Raw genomic sequence first — 19,264 nt, 5'->3', positions numbered from 1 at the left:
AGTGCATTTAATCAACTAATAATACAACTGGCAAAGCATTATGATGAACTTTATGTGCAGGAATCTTATCTTGGCAACTATGTAAGGAAATCTTACATGTGACAAAACTACACCAACTGCTCCTGTTTTTTTTTTCCATTTACTGTCGGTACTTCAAAAACCAAAGCAGGATTCCAACTATTCGTTGAACCTACAGAATTGGAGTTGCCTGTACCTTGAGTTAGTGATGCAAGGCACAGACCAGCACAGAGATTCTTGCCAATTTTTACTGAATCTTAAAACCAGGCCTATAGTGCATCCGACTGATAGTCTAACCCAACTGATCTTTCCAATGATTTCAACACATAATCAGGATTCACATTGCAGTCAGTATTGAGGAAGTGTCAAGTTATTCAGGATGATGCAAAACTTGTTTGTCTTTTTAAGGAAAACATAATAGCATGACTCTACAATATGCAAAAAAAATACATGGATTGAACATTGAAAACGAAACTTGACAGGTATTTTCAGACAAGAGTGATAAGAGATATGGAATGAAAGGGGATAAATGTTGATATGGATCAGCCACAGTGGAGTTGAATGCCAGGCTGGCTGGCTGGTCTAATCCTGTTGCTTTGTTCCATTCTCAAAGCAAAATCAGAATGTTACAATCTGACATTTTTCAAGCAATCCTAGTGTGCAATTCTGAAAAATGACAGACACCCAGCAGTGAGATTGAGAGTAGAAATCACTATTTAGGTTCTGCTGATGATTGTAAACCTTGAGTTTTGCTTCTGCAGTTTTCAATCTCAGCAAAACTGCCAAATTGAATTACTATTTTGAAGCGTGTTGCCAGGCACCCATTAATTGATATTTGTGTTTTACAATATCACAGTAACATTTCTTCAGTATGCCCTGCCCACCTTTATGCATTTCCTATGCAGTGCAACACACAGACATTTAAGTTTTACAAGTGATGGAAATAAAAGACTCACATAATTGCCACTCATCTATTCAATTATTAGAACTGCTAGTGATATTCCAAATAGCTAAATGATTATTAGTCAACTGATTAAGGTATAAGTACCTGGAACTGGGGAATGGTTCTTCATACTGAAAAAGTAGATTCAATATTGTTAAGGGCACATCATATAAAAAGAGCGTAAAGTAGGAAGAGACTGCCAGTTTGAGGAAGAATGTCCTACACTGAAATAGACAATTTGCATCAAATTATGATATCCAGCACTTAGGATGCCTTCTCTATAAGAACAAAGGGTACTCAGCACAGGATGCCATCCCACACTGCATTTATGATTTTGAAAGCAGACACACTGCGAGGAGAAAGAATACCAAGGTGAGAAATGCAATCCTGTATCTTAGGAAGGAAACTTCGCTTTGAGAAAAAGCGCCATGCTTTAAGGAAGGGTAACCTGTCCAAAGAAGGATGTCCTACATGGAGGCAACTCATTGGGTGAGGTTGTCAAATCTTAAAAGTGTACAAGAGACTGTCTCTTTCATCATATTAATCCTGACAGCGTGTCTTCAATCCTCAAAAAAAATGATAATTTTAACATTAATGTGAACTTGAAGCAATGTAGGGCTGCAAAGATAGACTTACCCAAGTAGAGTAAGAAATACCATCCTCAGATGTCAGAGATTAAATCACAAACAAAATGACCTATGGTACATGACAGTGTTAATAGGCGATTTGAGTATTTGGGTACTGACTTGAAGAATGAGTTCCCCAATATTCAGCATGATAAACCGGGTCATGCTCAATGCACCACCATAATCCACCTCTTCTAACACTAGTAACATTTCTAGACTGGTTTATTATTGTCAAACAGAGATACAGGGGAAAAGCTTTCTGTCTGTTAGGGATTAATCATCAAAAAGTGGTCTACCTGAACACCTAAGTTAAAGCATCTCTGAGAGTGAAGTAATTCAACCATTGCAATGCTGCAGGACACAGAACACTCCACTGCTGCTGCAACCCAAAGCTCGTAACTAAAAATGTGTGATTTCTTCCTGATTGCTTCAGGCATTTCTGTGCCATAGTGAAACAGCCTACGCTCCAGAATAATTACTACTTTACTTATTAAGGTACTTCAAGAAATTATGTTTGTTATTCCCTGTATGGGCTGAAACGTGAGGATGAAGGGAATAACCATTCAGTTATTTACAATCGCATTCAGCATGCTTTAGGACTGGTGAACCCAAGCATTGGCAGCCTTAAGTTCTCGATGTCTCATGTCATTGCTGTATGCCACTTCCTCCAAAAGTAAAATGCTTTTAATTCTCATCTATTCTACTTGACAACATCTAATGAAAAATTCCTAATTTGGTTGGTGTCCCCATCCAACTGCAATTGACCAATAGATCATTTAAGTGAAAGACCAGGTACCAGCCCTCATTATGAGAGGGGAAGCAATTATTTTAACAACGTAGAACTGAAATAAGCACCAAGTGCAAGCTGTAAAGGGGTGATTGGTGTGAAAATCTCCCCTCGCCTTCCTGAAGCATCAAACTGAAATTTGACCCTGCATGGGAAGAATCTGGCAAGTCAGATTTGCGATTGGTTCCGTTCTCAAATGAATTTCAAGGTGAGATATAATTTAAAATGGAGTGGTGGGCAGAGGCACATGTAATAGAATAAACTGCAGCTAACAAGTTTAGTGACCATTTTGTTTCTTACCTGCTTGTGCTGCAATAATCAGAGCTGTGTTTTCCTCCTTGTCTTGCCAGTTGACATCAAGGTGAGGGCACTGAGCCAAGATGAAAACAATGTCCATGAACCCCTGATAACAAGCCACCATCAGGCCAGTCTGGAAGCAGAAAACACCCACCCATGTTAGACGTTATGTTTTGTAACTTCAAAACATTAAAGCAATTCAAAGGAAGACACAGGAGTCTGAAATACGAGTCTAACTTTGCATTTTAGTTTAAGTGAGGCATGCACGTATTTCACATGGTAGCATGATGACATTGAAATATTAAACACACAACACTCCTCCCTGCTTAGCTATAAACTCCAACTCAATATAGAATACATCTCAACTATATATGTAGTACATTATATAATACAACTTCCATATACAGACATCCACAGCATAGTAAATTTTAAATTGTCCCACACAGGCTTAAAGATTCAATCGCTGTGGAGGATTTCTTATTCTTATGGGATAACGTCTTTCCTGACAAGGGAGGTCACTCTGCTTGGCAGGTGAGACTTGTAGCTGTGAAACAATCTCAGGTTCTGGGGCCTCCTCCACAGTGGTTGTAGGAATTGACTCAGAGACTGCGGGAAGTGAATCTGACAGCTCCCTCCTTTTCCTCCTGCTGGTTTGTGCATCTTGGCCTTGGGAAGGTCCATTTCGTTCCCTGGAGTATTCTCTTATTAATCCTTCTATTGATCCATTTATGAACTGACCTCTCTTCTTGGTTTCCTCAACCACAACATCATCTTGAATCTTTCGTATCTCCATTGACTCCTTTCTTTTTGGCCTTCCTTCCATTCATCCAGCTGGACTCTGGTCTTGGCAATTACTTTTACAAGCAGATTTTTGTTTCCCACTTGAAGTTCATGCAATAACTTTAGTGCACACAGAGTATATTCTGGTTCTTTATAGTCACAAAAGCCTAATGCTTACAACATTTCTGAGACTTCTTAAACCCTTTCCCAGCTTAAAACCAAGTCACATTTTACACATGACTACTTGATTAACATATCGGAAGCTCTCTCAAATATGTTGCCTTCAAAAAACTGTTGTATTCAGACCACTCCTTTAGTCACTTTTATGCTCCGTCTGAGTAGCATGGTCCTTCCTTGGTCCAATATACTTACCAACCAGAGGCACCAACACCTGTTTGCCCTCTGTTGGGCAATGGTTCATGGCGTACAACATGGAGACAGTTGTAGCATAATCCAGTGCCTTTCTTAATATATTTTCAGTTGACTCTGTTGCAGGAGATAAGACCATAAGACATAGGAGCAGAATTAGGCCATTCAGTCCATCAAGTCTGCTCCGCCATTCCATCATGGCTGATTCCAGATCCCACTCAACCCCATATACCTGCCTTCTCACCATATACTTTGATGCCCTGACTGATCAGGAAATTATCAACTTCCGCTTTAAATATACCCACAGACTTGGCCTCCACTGCAGTCTGTGGCAGAGTATTCCACAAATTCACTACTCTAACTATTCTTACTACTAAAATCTCCTGCTTACCTCTGTTCTAAAAGGTTGCCCCTCAATTTTGAGGCTGTGCCATCTAGTTCGGGATACGCCCACCACAGGAAACATTCTCTCCACGTCCACCTATCAGGGATGTGGTATGCAAATAATGGATGGTTCTCCAATCAAGTTGTAGTTGTCTCAGCCAATCACACCCCCACAATGCTGGTCTTCCTGTTTTTACTACACAAGCCCAATCTGGTTTTTTGGTTGTACTTCACTGTTCTGAACGTCATTCCCACAGGAGTTATCTTTTCTCCAGTACAAGTTCTTAGTTGACTATCCGCAGGCTTCAGTTTAGTACTTTTGAAATGCCATTCAAACTCACTTTGTGGAATGCTGATACAGCTGAGCCAGTATCCAATTCCATTTTAATTAACTTGCCATTCAGTTCTCAAGGCAACACAGTCCTGTGTCACTCTCATCATTATCAGTTTTTTTTTCCATCAATAGCATGCAGATTAATGCTATTTTTGAAACTACAACTTTGCCTTTTAACTTTTTCTCTTCTCTGTGCAGTCCATTTATTTTGTCTGCCCTACAAGCTCTTTGTTTTTTCTTCAAACCTGCATTGGTCTGGTGGATGTGAGCCACTGCCACAACAATAATACAAATTCATTCGGCTAGGCTGGTTACTGTTTCAACTTTGCCATTTTGTTCACGCTCACTTTCATTCCCGACTGCAACTCAATTGAGTCTGTCTGCTGTTTCCATTGACACAGTTCTTTCAACTGCTCTTTTCAATGCAAGTTGTGCTTCAGTTACAAGCCATTTTGACTACTTTCTTGTAGCATTCCACAAACAAAACGATCTCTCAGTGCACCATTAAGCCCATTACTGAACTGACAACGCTTAGAAAACCTCTTCAATTCAAGCACATACACCAAAATGGGCCCCTCTTCCTTCTGATTCTGCTTATGAAAGCCAAAGAGTTCTGCAATCAACAATGGCTTTGGTTCTAAATGTTCCTGCGTTACTTTCGTAGTATCTGCAAAACTCATTTCTGCTGATTTGGTTGGAGCAGTCAAACTTTGAAGTAAACATATGTGCTCAGCATAATCGGTGCTTGTTTCTCATTGGCTATTTCATTTGCTTCAAAATATTGTTCAATTAACTCAACATATATGAGCTAGTTGTCTCTTGTGGAATCAAACATGCCAATCTTTCCAATGTAGTCAGCCATTTCTGCTTTATGATTATTACTCTTTATGAACCTGTGAATTCTTCTATCTTCTGACTCTTTTAAAAACCCAAATCATGTCTTCCCTACTGATGAACACACATTGCGCTTCTTTTTTTTTTAAAAGTCGACTGTCTTTGTATGTGATGGGCTGCATTTTTTTATTCACTGTCCCTTACTGTGGTTCAAAAGGACGATACCTGTCTCAGGTTCATTTTAAAAATACCTCATCACCAATGTTATGTTTTGTAACTTCAAAACCTTAAACTAATTCAAAGGAAGGAAATTCAAAGGAAGAATCCGAAATGTGAGCCTAACTTTGTGTCTTACTCCAAGTGGGGTGAGCACGTTTCACGTGATGACGGAATTCATGTATTTTATATATATAACCCGTAAAATTATTTACATGAAGAGTACTGAATCAAACAATATGTGTATATATACAAGACTATTCAAATATTACTTAAATATTAAATACACATCAGAGTAAATTGCAAATAAGATAACAACATGGAAAAATTGATGTAATTAAACAGATAAAAAAGGGAACAAAGAAGAAAAGATTAAAGAACTGGCAATTGCTAAAAGCTGCAGGAGGAAATGAAGCATTTATAAGCAATGTAGTAGCCTTATGTCAATATTAAGTAGTTATTTGTTCCTCACAAAAGTGTGGAGCCACTAAAGTTGAAGGGGTCCAACAAAGTAAATTAGATTGGAAAGGCCACCGATATCCGTAAGAAAGGTCGTATCCAGCAAGAAAATAAAAGAGCAAAATAAAGAATCCAACTCATGGTCAAGTTTTCAGTATCCTGTTTCATCATTCCATCTTCTTAATCATATATTACGTTCACTTTCATCAGTTCTGGCATCCCTCTATGTCACTCTAGTATTTAAATCTATTATACTGGCTCAGACAACTTCAGAGATAAAAAACTGAAAAATGGAAGTGACAGCAAAATTGAAATGCTGGAATTTTTCCGCTGGCCACATCAGTGGGGTACAAGAGGTAGAACAAAGGGGGGGGGAAATAGTGGGGAAATGGTAATAAAATAACAGAACAGATGACAGTGAAGACAAAATTGGCAACAATGAGGGAAATTACACACAAAAATACCCTGAATTAAGATCCTTGTTTTCTGTGAGGTACACAGCAATTCAAAACATCTTTTTAGCAAGGAGTCATTGGTGAAGGCTAAGATGATTGCCTGATCTTTCAAGCCCAAATATGGGCTTTTCTCACTGGTCATTATTTAAATATTTGGTTTCACCTTATACCTCCAGATTATGAACTTTTGGACCTCTCGCAGAAACATTTCTGGAGACCAGTGGGATGGATGGGGATGTATTTGCTGGCTGTCGTGAGACCGCAGGCATTTCCTGTGAGAATGTAGCAATTGTGCACATCATTTCTTCTCACCTCCCCCACCCAGATCCATAATAATGGGGGGGAGGGGGGGCGCAAGTCTGAGTCCGGCAGAGCTGGAAGCACAGAGCAGACTCTCACACTCACCAAGCCAGTAACACCATGTTTAATTTCAACAAATGACTTGAGCTGGTAAATTGTTTACAGCTGGAATTTTCCTTGGAAACGTTTCAAGTTATTTTTGAAAACTTCACTTGTTTTCCCACCGCTGCCTAGTCATTTATAAACAATAGGATTTTTTTTGATGATGTGAGACTTAAGGGAAAGCTACATCAGCAAAAACCTTAAATGTCCAGTCAGTCTGATAAAATAACAATTTACCACAGAGAAAGGATTACAAGTACATCCAACTCAACCTTAGATTAATAAGGCAGACGTAAATCAGAAGGCGAATCACACGCTGTAGATGAAAGTGAAAGTGTGATATGTGAGTTGACACTTGACCACTGCTGCACTGCTGGAATAGAGTCTATTGAATAAGATGTTGAACCAATGTACCAAATGCCCCTATAAAAAGAAGCAAAAGTTCTCATGGCACCACAACAAACAACAGAACGGTAGAGGTTCCTTTGTGATACCAGAAACGGGCAGAATATGGACACAAATGTGGATAGCCAGCAACTCTTCCCAGAGTGGAAAGGGATAATAATTTTAAGGTGATTGGAGGAAAGTATAGGGGAGGTGTCAGAAGCAAGTCTTTTAAAAAAAAACACGGGAGAGTGGGGGGGGCATGGAACACCCTCTCAAGAGTGGTTGTAAAGGCAGATACATTAGCCGCATTTAAGAAAACCCTTCTTAGGCAAATGGAGGATAGAAAAATGAAAGTTATGAAGGAGGGAAGCATTAGATTGATCTTAAAGCAGGTTAAAAGGCAGCGCAACATCGTGAGCTGAAAAGCTGGTACTGTGCAGTAATGTTTTACGTTCTATAAATCAAATGCTGGCTGTTTGGGGAATTACTCAAGTAAATACAATATAGCTGGGTCCCTGGGATTTTTTGTTTACAGTCGCCAGCTAATCTCTCTGCCTGAATTCATCTCCGACCATAACCCCTGCTAGGTACTCAAACTGCAGAGCTTGATTTTCAAGTTTTCTGCAATAGTACTCACTCAAAGGATCTCTTCAAATTTCATTTTGATTTCCTGACACCACAGGACACAGAATTGTCTACCTGCTGTTTTATTTAAATTTATTCAGTACATTTAAGAATCTGCAAGTGAGGAGCTATTTCAATTATTATACCACTGCTGGTTGAACAGAATATGTAGAAGGCGCACAGTGACAAAAAAAATTAAGGGGAAAATTAGATTTATCTTCATTTGAGTACTCTGTATTATTAGTAAAAATTATAGCAAAATCAAGGAAGTATGTAAATGTTATATCTGATACAGATGGTTGCATTTAAATTTGAATTTTCATACTTGAAGAGCAACTCATGGGGAGTTTGGCATATTTGCCATACCCCAACTGTTGATATTTGTTCAGAAAATTTAACTTGGAAATTCAACTGTAACTTGCCAGCAGAAAAATAAACACAGCCATGGGCACATCCTTAGATAAACTTGCTTACCGTGGCATAGCATAAAGTGCCTGGCTTTAATAAAACATCATCTTACTACGATGAAACAGTCAACCTTTTCATACCAATATATTGAACAGGCTATTTTTGTTTTAATACTGTACCTGAATTATACATTGACCAAATGTATTCTTTATCATAAATTTTGTTGTAAAAAAAAACAAAATTGACCATGAAGATTACATTGTAGAACATATTGCAGATTAGCCGTCATGCATGATTCACTACTGATTAAGCTAAAAGTAAACCCTATTAGAGGGACACTGAGAGTAGAATCTAAAATAAGAATTTAGCTAGTGGTTATAATCTTTCAGTTAATTACTATTAGAGCTTTAAGAGAGGTGGTATAAGATATTTGCTTTCCACACATTATTGCCTGCCCACAGTAATGCATACTCATTAGACGACATACAATTCATTGATAAAACTTAGAACTTATTGCAATTCCATCCAACCTGTTAATGAATTTTGTACAGTATAGCTGGAAGTTATGCTTCATGGGGCACTGTAAACAAATGTGTTCAGAATGCATTACTGCTTTTCCATATCCACAAAAGACATTTTCCTTCAAAATATCAATCACAAAATACCAAGAATAGCTTTAAAATTCCAAGGATCATGGAATGCACCATCAGGGTTATGCAGAGAGAACAGAAAAATGATTGCTCTCCTTAGAGGGGATTACAGGTGTCCCCTGCTTTTCGAATGTTCGCTTTATGACACCTCGCTGTTACGAAAGACCTACATTAGTTCAGTTACCTGTTTTCGCTAACAGGTGTTTTCACGGTTACGAAAAATGGCAGCCCGTGCCCTGAGCAGCCAAGCTCCTCCCCCAGAACTGCATTCTAGCCGGCATTGCTTAAACACGTGCCAGTGAGCATCTGTGCTTTATGTCGATTTATTTTGAGCATCCATTAGCAAGATGAGTTCTAAGGCATTGGAAAAGCCTAGAAGAGCTTGTAAGGGTGTTACACTTAGCGTAAAACTAGACACAATTAAGCATTTCGATCATGGTGAATGAAGTAAGGACAAAGTTAGTTTGTGGAAGTTGACGAAGATGATATTGAAGAGGTTTTGGCATCCCATGACCAAGAACTGATAGATGAAGCGCTAATGCAATTGGAAGAGGAGAGGATAACAATTGAAACCGAAAGCAATAGCAAACGGACCGAAAGTGAAGTCGTCCAGCAACTGAATGTGAAGCAACTGCGTGAGATCTTCGCTGCAATGATTGCAGAAAAGTACGACTTTAATTTTGAAAGGGTAAGTAGGTTTAGGGCATATTTGCAGGATGGTTTGAGTGCTTACAAAGAACTGTATGATAGAAAAATGCACGAGGCTAGCAGTCAAGCATACTGTCATTTTTCAAGCCTTCCACATCAGCCACAGCAGACGACGAACCTCGACCTTCAACATCGAGGCAGGCAGACATAGAAGATGACCTGCCTGCCCTGATGGAAACAGACAACAATGAGATGACACCCCAGTGTCCCACCACCCCAACCTCTGACGACTCAGCCTAACACACCATCATCAGTGTGCTCGTTGTCTTCCCGATTCCAGTAAGTGATACTACACTGTACATACATTATTTCTACTTTATATAGGCTGTGTATTTTTATGTGTAATTTGGTATGATTTGGCAGCTTCATAGCTTAAAGGTTACTGGAGAGAGTGTTTCCGCTGACAGTGCTTGCGCTGAGTGTTCCTGCCGAGAGCGCTTGCATGAGATTTCGCTACGGTGGACTGTGCAATGATTACAGAAAAGAATTTCTGCTTTATATAGGCTGTGTATTTATCATATCATTCCTGCTTTTACCATATGTTACTGTTATTTTAGGTTTTATGTGTTATTTGGTGTGATTTGGTAGGTTATTTTTTGTGTCTGTGAACGCTCACAAAGTTTTCCCATATAAATAAATGGTAATTGCTTCTTCACTTTATGACATTCCGGCTTACGAACCGTTTCACAGGAACGCTCTACCTTCGCATGGCGGGGGAAACCTGTAAATGGTTTAACAGAGGGATTCAAACCACAAAGACTTTAGGCAAAATAAATCAGGAGGAACAGTTTCTAATGCCAGCTTGGAGCTCATTGTATTTTAAGGAAACACCAGGAACCTGACAGGAAATGATTCAATCTTAAGACTCCACATTCCTGTTCTGTCACCTCTACTCTAGGTCATGGTACAGTATATGTTAACAAAGCAATTGGAGTTGAGAGCATGTTGGAAGGAACTTTTAGGATATTGTCACAATTTCAGAATCTCAGACCTTTATTTATTATCAAATGGGAAAAGGACTCACAACTATAGGACACGGATTTAAGCTAAATGATAAAAGGCCGATTCCTTGGCAAAGCATGGAATTATATTTTGGAGTACACCGGTCAAAAAAGGGGTGTAATTGCATAAATAATTCAAGGGAAAGATTGCAAACCAAGGGAGGAATAGCCTGGTAAATGTGATGAACGAGTAGTTCTTGTGCTTGTTTTCTTCTGATTCATGTCTTTCTTTATGAAGCTATGTAAGGAACTGCATGTGATATTCACACACTCTATTGCTGTACTGTACTCAAGCTTGAGAAGAAGTGTTTCTCTCACAGTATTATGGGTGAGCTAATTACACCTACAGGAACCACCAGAAACAGCAAGAAATGTCTTCAATAACATTAAACCCAGACTGTTGGCTGCTCTCCACCACTCCTCCAGGCCCCATTACAAGCATGATATATGTTAATACATGGGATTTTTTCCACAACAGACTTCTGCTTTTGAAGTTATTTCAGAATTTGGCAGATTTTCTTTGTCGTACAACTTACTCGTGTGCTTTTAATAACAGAATACAGTTCAAAATCTGCTGATTATGACTGGCAAACCACAAAAGAAAAGTAAAACATTTTGCTGTACTTATAACAAAGCAGTAGACCCTTGAGAGGTGAAATATCTAAAGGTCATCAAGTCAGAGGTGACTGCAAGCTTTTTCTTCACTGTTTTGTGTAATTTATGTGCAACTTGTGCTCTGTGTGTTCTCTGAATCAATGTATCTGCATTGTTGCTGCAAGCAAGTTTTTCATTGTACCTGTACCTCACTTTACTTGTACGAATGACAATAAACTTGACTTGGTATAAAAACATGAATAGGCCATTTAGCTCAACAAGCTAAATAAAACAATGGCTGTTCTCTGGCCCTACTACACTTTTGTCCTATATCCGTCAATATCAACATTTAATTATTGACCTAGCATCAATGACTTTGCACGGAAAGTTCCAAGCTTTTATGGCACGTAGAAATTTCTTTTCACAGATTTCTTCAAAGGCTCATTTTTTTTTGAATTGTGAAAAGTAAATCATGTTTGACACATCTGCCAGTTTTTCAAGGATGTAAAAAGCTGAGTCACCAGAAGTACCTGTGTATGTAGAATATTTGGATTTTTGCAAATTATTTGACAAGGTGCTTCATAAAAGGTTAATGCACATGAGCACAAGGTAGTTGGGGAACCGTTTTTCCATGGATTGAAGAATGGCTATTGCATATTAGTCAGGATTTCAGAATAAACAGGCCTTTCCAAGCCAGTAGATGTGGAATGTCATAATGCTCAATTCTTGGCCCTCAATTGTTTAAGAATTACATTAATGATCTGGGGGAGAAGCCACAGGGCAAGGGATTCAACGATTCCGGTGATATGAAAACAGGTGGGAAGGCATGTTTCAAAAAGGATATATTGATTGAGTGATTGGATGAAAACTGGGAAATGGAAATTAATCTGGGAAAGTTGCGGTCATACACTTTGGTAAGAGAAATCTGAAAAAACTATAATTGAGCTATAGAAAAATTAGTTGAGTGAAGGACAGATGATCTTGTGCCTAGTTTGCAAAAGATAGTGGGCAGGTGTGGCAAGCAGTTAGAAAGGCAAATGGTATACTAGTATTTAGCACAAGAGGACTGGAATTTAGAGATAGGAAATATTCTCAAGCAATATTGCTACAATTGCACAGTGTACTGGTGTGGCCTCACCCAATTTCAGTTCCCTTATTTAAGAGAGATAAACTGATATTGTAGCTAGTTCAAAAGAGATTCAATGGATTAACTACTGGGATGAAAGGGTGACTAAAATAATTAGATCTATATTTTAGGAGTTTAGGAAAATGAGAGGTGATTTAATTAAAACATACAAGACTCAACTGTATATTAGTCAGGATGTCAGAATAATATTGCAGGCTAAATATCAAGATGTTTTCATTTGTTGGAGAATCTTGAACAAGAGGGCATAGTTACAAGATTAGGGAATGTTCATTTGAACCGAAGTGCCTAGGAACTTGTCACAGAAGATGATGAATTTCCAGAATTCCGTATTTCGGCAGGTTGTGGAGCCTAGATCACTGGGGGTATTTAAAGATGCAGATAAATTCTGAAATATCAGGGAATTGAGAGCTATGGAGAACTGACATAGAAACAGAGCATGAGGCATGCTTGAAGAGTCAAGTGACCTACCCTGCACAAATGTAATGTTCTTTACAGTAGATTCTACTGCATATCCAAACACACTAGTAAACAGGAAGTGCTGCAATAAGCTATTTGGCTCTTCAAACCTCTTCCACCTTTCAAGATAATCATCATAGGTCATTCAAGTTCAACACTTGGTTACAGTATTCTCCCCACATACCTTCACATTTTTAACCACTTGTGATACAAATAAATTACTTCTAGAATATATCGAATGATTTGGCCTTGACTGCTATTTGTGCTAGAGAATTCCACAGTTTCACCACTCTTTGGGTACATGCTCATCTCAGTATTCAATGGCTTACAATATCCAGAGGCTGTGGCCCCCTGGTCTGGACTTACCCACCATCGTTAATACCTTTCCTCTACCTACTCTGTCCAGTCCTGTCAATCAACTTCCCTTTTCCATCCACTTGAACCATAATTTGTGTAACATCATTACTGCATACATGGTGCAGAAATCTACACTATCCCTCCTAAGACCTGGTACCCAAACCAACTCACAGCTCTTCAGTTGTGCTCCAACCAGAGTTTTGTATAGCAGAGTTTTGGAGCACAACTTCAACACCAACCCTGCCTCAACCCTTATATTCTAGTCCTCAAAAAAGAAAAAGCAGCATTCCAGGTTTCCTTGATTACTTTTCCCTGGTAATTTTGATATCTGCCATATGGCCTTAGCGTTCAGAAAGCCTGCTTTTCTGTTGGTCATGAACTAAATTTAGAAATGTTGGTTTTTGTAGAAGTCTCTCTGACATAAATAAACTTGTTCTGACATTACAGTGTAAACAATATTCTGACAAGCAGCAAAGGATACCAAAAGACAAGATAAAAGCAGCCATGTGAAATGGCTTCTTCCCTCCCAAATTACGACAAAAAATATAGCAGACCTTCCTTTCATTTAACTAAATAAATTACATTACAGTGTTGATTCTGTCAGAATGGGTCACCCTTGTGTTGGGTCAACAATCCTTCCCTCTCCAACCAAGACAAAAAAAAAAGCTATCTGAAGAATTAATCACTTACTGAAGGTGATTGGTTTTATATTTTACCATGCTTTGACTGCACCGTCATCCCATGCACCTCCATGTAATTTATTGCAGGGAAAAACGCCCTTTGGTTGTTTCTAACACCATAACTTGAAATTCAATGGTTCAGGTTCTCTGGTCAGAAGCAAAGCTTCTGAAGAAAGTATCCTGCAAAGATCCAGTAATTTCTGTGTCACTGATTACCCCTTTTCTAATACCACCTGTACAATCCCTAATCATACAACTGCTAAGTTATCAAGCTGGCTGAGCACTCAGCCATATCAGGAAGTTTCAGACAGGCAGTAAAACAGGAAGGAAAAAAGCTCCAATTAACTTAGTTAAATATATTTTGCAGTACTCCATATTAAGTTTGGAAATTACACAATGATTACAGTAGAAAGGGGAAATATAAGTTACTTAAAATCGGTTTTATTTAATCAGTCAAAACATTATTTTTTAATGCCAGTACTAACGGCTTGGTATTCAACAAAGAAAAAAAAGTGTTTGAGAAAATGTGAAGTTTTTGTAATTTTAACTTTACACAAATTCAATCAATTCCACCATAGAAGAGTGCAAACAGCACACCTAATAGAGGAAGGCCAAATCATTGACAGCAACTTAAATATTTTATATTGACACTGGGAAATCAGAAGGCCAACTGGATTAGTTATGAACTACAGCATTGCATTTCGTTTATTAAGCAAAGACATCAGGAGATCAGTAAACACAGCAGCAATAAATGAGTCTCACCACTTGTTTCTACGCAATCATTCCAAAGGTATGCTGAAAAGAAACAACCTACATAAGCATTGAAATAGACCATTCCCATACCTCAAGGTGTAGAAATTCAGATGCTTTTCACTTTTAGCGTAACACTCAAGGGGATCTATTTTCCCCAGGATGGCCTGTAACAATGATCATTGCTGGGCAGAATCATCACTTGGCAGCAGCCCAAAGTCAGACATCCCATCTCTCCCAGAAGTTCCAGGAGTTTCCCGCATATGAATAGTGGCTCCCTGATGCCCGCAAATTATATACAATATCACGGAAATCAATTTTTTTGAGAGCGAGCGAGAGAAAGCAAGAGAGAGTGCGAGAGCGACCACGAGAGAGCGCGTGCGTGAGAGAGAGAGAGAAAGCAAGCGAGAGAGAGCGAGGGAGAAAGTAAGCGAGAGCGCGAGAGTGCCAGACAGAGCGAGAGCGCGAGAAAGCGAGAGCGAGAAAGCACGCGAGAGAACAAGAGTGAAAACAAGAGAGAAAGCAAGCAAGAGCGCGAGCAAGAGAGAGAGCGCGCGCCATGGCAGAGTGTTCCAAAAAAATATAAAACGTACGTCACCCCAGACTACCCCTGCCTAATAGGGGTCAACAATAATGACAGTGTTGCTCGCCGCACTGTTTGCAACAGTGACTTTTCTATTGACCATGGTGGGTTAAGACTGTAAAAGACGTGTTGAGGTGAGTTTAACAGGTGTCATTCATTCATTAGCATAATTAACATTATTTAAACTAGCTGGCTGGCTGCTAAGGAGCTACTCTATTGCAGACATCCCACCTCTCCCGGAAGTCTCCCGCAAATTGATGGTGCTACCTCCCTGACATGAGTTTTTGCAGGGTGGGATGTCTGCAAAGTGGCATTTCCAGTTGTAAATTGCACCTCCATGGATGACAGGGTTTCCATGCCAGATATGTGCTGAATTGTGAGTTTTATGGTGCAATGCTCTTTTAGAGTGCAGCACAAAGAAATTAGCCTCAGCCTAAAATACTACTGTTTAACTGGGCATTTTCAGAACAACTTTTTGACAGTGCTTGCTGTATATACAACAATGGGACTTCCCCAGGCAGACTCCATTCTGAAAATGGACTCCCTTATTTCCTCGCCTACACTTCTTAAGCATGCTTCCTCCTCACAATACTGATTCCCTTGCAAATACCCTCTAAGTAACCCAAATGTCCCCAGCCCATGTGATTAACCTTAACAGCTCCTGGTTAGATACTAATTTGTCTTTCCAACCTGAACCTATTTCACAATCAATAGCCTCACCAAGGATGTAGCAAGCTGCTGCTGGAGAGGAACCTATAGCTATATTCACTCAGCTAATTCCTGAGATGAGAGGGTTGTTGTATCACAAGTAGCCAAATATATTAGATCCTTATTGTAAAGCTTGGAGTTTAGCAGGGGCACTTCTTACAAATATGCAGACTACTGGTGAGGAAATCTCACATACTATGAGAAGTTTTGGCCCACTCAACCAAAAAGGGTTATAGAAACATCTGAGTCATTCCAAAGCAGACTCACCAGGATAATCTGAGGTGAGAAGAATGTCATATCAAGAAAAGGTAGATAGTTCGAGTTTATGGTCTTTGGGATTTAGCAAAATGATAGGTGAACTAACAAATAACACATAAAATCCTAAAAAGACTTGACAGAGCAGATGTTGAAATGTTTTAACTAATGGAAGAATTACAAATAATGGCACATAGTCATAAAATAATGACATGAGATGTGTAGAAATTTCTTCTCTCATAAGCTGGTGAATTTTTGCAATTCTCTTTCCCTGAGGGAGGTGGAAGCCAGATCATTGGATTGTTTGCGTCAACATAGATAAAAATTTGAAACAACAAGGATATAACAATTACAGGGAGTTACACAGAAAAGGTGTTGAGGCTAGCATCGATTCACCATGCGAGTTAGGTTTGAGGAGCCAGTGGCCTGCTCCCGCCCCTATTTTCTGTGTGCTCTGTTCAATTCCTAACCCATGCCCTTGGCCAAGATCCTGGACTGCAGTCAATCTGCAGTTCATCTTCTCTGGAAGGAATGTGGACCATTCCATTGCATTTAACTGGACAAGGTTGAGTCTGAATTTTAAAGGGCAACTGTATATCCAAAATTGTTATTTGCTGTGCTGTTTAACAATGAACAATATAGCACAATGGATGCTCAGGATTTCTAGGAATGATTGAGGAAATATCAATTGTAAGTAGTAGCTGCTGTAACATGTCTAGTGGTGTTTGGACTTCAAAGTACTTAGAACAATCATGAATTATGCTCCAATAAAAGATTATGTCCAAGAATGCTTTTGGACCTAACAGGAGACTACCCACTGACACAAAATAACAAATCTTAAATCAAAATCAAGAACGTTAACATAAGAAATAGCAGCAGGAGTAGATCATCTGGCCTGTCGAAGAGACCAGAACTGTAGAGTTAATTTGTGTGGATTCGAAGGTGGAACTAGCTCAATCCAAACATATCTGAGAGAGAGAACAAACTTATTCTAGGGTCATCAGTAATGAACGCCTTTTAAAGCATTACTACCATAGACCAGTACCCAATAAGGTACAACAGACAGCATTTTCTGCAAAACAGACCCAACCAGTTCCCCTCCATCACCACCCTCCTTCATTTAGCAGAATTGATTGGTCCTCACCCTCAACAATTTCTTTACTTTCTCCAAACCCAAGGGGTAGCCTTTGCGTAGGCTATGTGGAACTATCCATCTTCCAAGCCTTCCCTTGTAATGCTCCCCAACTCTTTCTGCACTACAATAACATCTGCATTTAGTGCTGCTTTATGCGCCCATGACTTTGCCTCCAACTTCCACCTTGTCCTTAAATTCACTTGGTCCATTTCTGACACCTCTCTCCCCTTTCTTGATCTCTCTGTCTCCATCTCTAGAGACAAACTGTCCACCAATCTCTCTTATAAACTCACTAATTCCCATCACTATCTAGTCTTCCCATCTCTTCCCACCCTGTGTTCTGATGACTTCCTTCTTCAGAGGATGGGGTTTCACTTCCTCCACCGTCAATGCTGTCCTCACCTGCATCTCCTCCATTTCCCAAACATTCAAAGGGCATGTCCTTTTCTCACTGTTACCATCAGGTAAGAGATACAGAATCCTGAAGGCACACACTCAGCGATTCAGGAACAGCTTCTTCCCCTCTGCAATCTGATTCCTAAATGGACATTAAAACTTTGGACACTACTTCACTTTTTTTAATATACAGTATTTCTGTTTTTGCACATTTTTAAAAATCTATTCAATATATGCAACTGATTTACTTGTTTATTTATTATGTTTTATTTTATTTATTATTATTATTTTTTCTCTCTCTGCTAGAGATGCAATGTATTGCATTGAACTGCAGCTGCTAAATTAATAAATTTCATGTCACATGCCAGTGATAATAAACCTGATTCTGATACTCATGCATCTTCCTGCTGCCTCAAAAGGGATAGAACTCCATTTGTCCTCACCTATCATCCCACGAGCCTTCGCATCCAACACCTCATTCTCCGCAACTTCCACCATTTTCACTAAGCATTTCTTTACCTCACCCCCAATCCCTGCTTTCCATAGGGATCCCATCCATGATTCCCTTGTCTATTCATCCCTCCACATTAAATTCCCTCCTGGCACATATCCCTGCCAGCGACAGAAATGCTGCACCTGTGTATTCCTCCCTCACCTCCATTCAGGGCACCAAACAGTCCTTCCAGGTGAGGCAACACATCACCTGCAAAACTGCTGGAATCGTCTACTGTATCCAGTGGACCTGATGCAGCTTCACCTACAATGGTGAGCTCCAATGTAAATTGGAAGACCACTTCATCGAGCACCTTTACTCCATCTGCAAAAAGTGGAGTTTCCTGGTAGCCAACCTTTTTAATTCTTATCCTCATCCCGTTCCAATATGCTGCTCAATACCATGATGAGGCCACTCTCAGGGTGGAGGAGCAACACCTCATATTCCTTCTAGGTAGCCTCCAGCCTGATGGCATGAACATCAATTTCTCCTTCTGGTAATTTTTCTCCCTCCCCTTTCCCCACTCTGGCTTCTTACCACCTCTGCTCAGCTGCCAATCACCTCTCCTGATGCTCCTTCTTCCCTTTTTCCCATGGTACACTCTCCTCTCCAGCTCTTTACCTTTTCCACCTATCACCTCCCACCTTCTTACTTCACCCTTCCCCCACTCACCTGACCACCTATCACTTCCAGCTTGTTCTCCTTCCCCTTCCCCACATCTTTTTAGTCTGACAACTTCTCCCTTCCTTTCTAGTCCTGATAAAGGGTCTTGGCCCAAAAATGTTCATTTCCATAGATGCTGCATGACCCACTGAGTTCTTCCAGCATTTTGTGTGTGTTGCTGTGGATTTCCAGCATCTGCAGAATATCTTGTGTTTATAGTTTGCAAATCTGTTTTGTATTGCCATTTTGGTGGAAATACAAATGATTGTCAAGAAGAAGTGATCAGAGATGGCAAGTGCAATAGTATATTTAGAAATAACCTGCCAATATAAAGTAAAAAGTTAAACTCCCAAATAATGTTTATC

General features: G+C 39.5%; 1 protein-coding gene across 3 annotated transcripts in view; it reads right to left on the bottom strand.

Annotated features, from left to right (window-relative positions):
• The window catches only part of LOC134357980 (ankyrin repeat domain-containing protein 33B-like), a 65,888-nt gene that overhangs the window by 28,462 nt on the left and 18,162 nt on the right, over positions 1-19,264 (bottom strand). For all 3 annotated transcript variants that reach the window (XM_063069818.1, XM_063069819.1, XM_063069820.1), the window contains exon 2: positions 2,675-2,804. In XM_063069818.1, coding sequence (XP_062925888.1) covers positions 2,675-2,804 — 130 coding nt within the window. The remainder of the gene's footprint in view (positions 1-2,674; positions 2,805-19,264) is intronic.

This window comes from Mobula hypostoma, chromosome 17 (genome assembly GCF_963921235.1).
Source record: "Mobula hypostoma chromosome 17, sMobHyp1.1, whole genome shotgun sequence".
Taxonomy (NCBI): domain Eukaryota; kingdom Metazoa; phylum Chordata; class Chondrichthyes; order Myliobatiformes; family Myliobatidae; genus Mobula; species Mobula hypostoma.
Note: the sequence above shows the minus strand (reverse complement) of the source record. Positions and strands in the feature narration are given on the sequence as shown.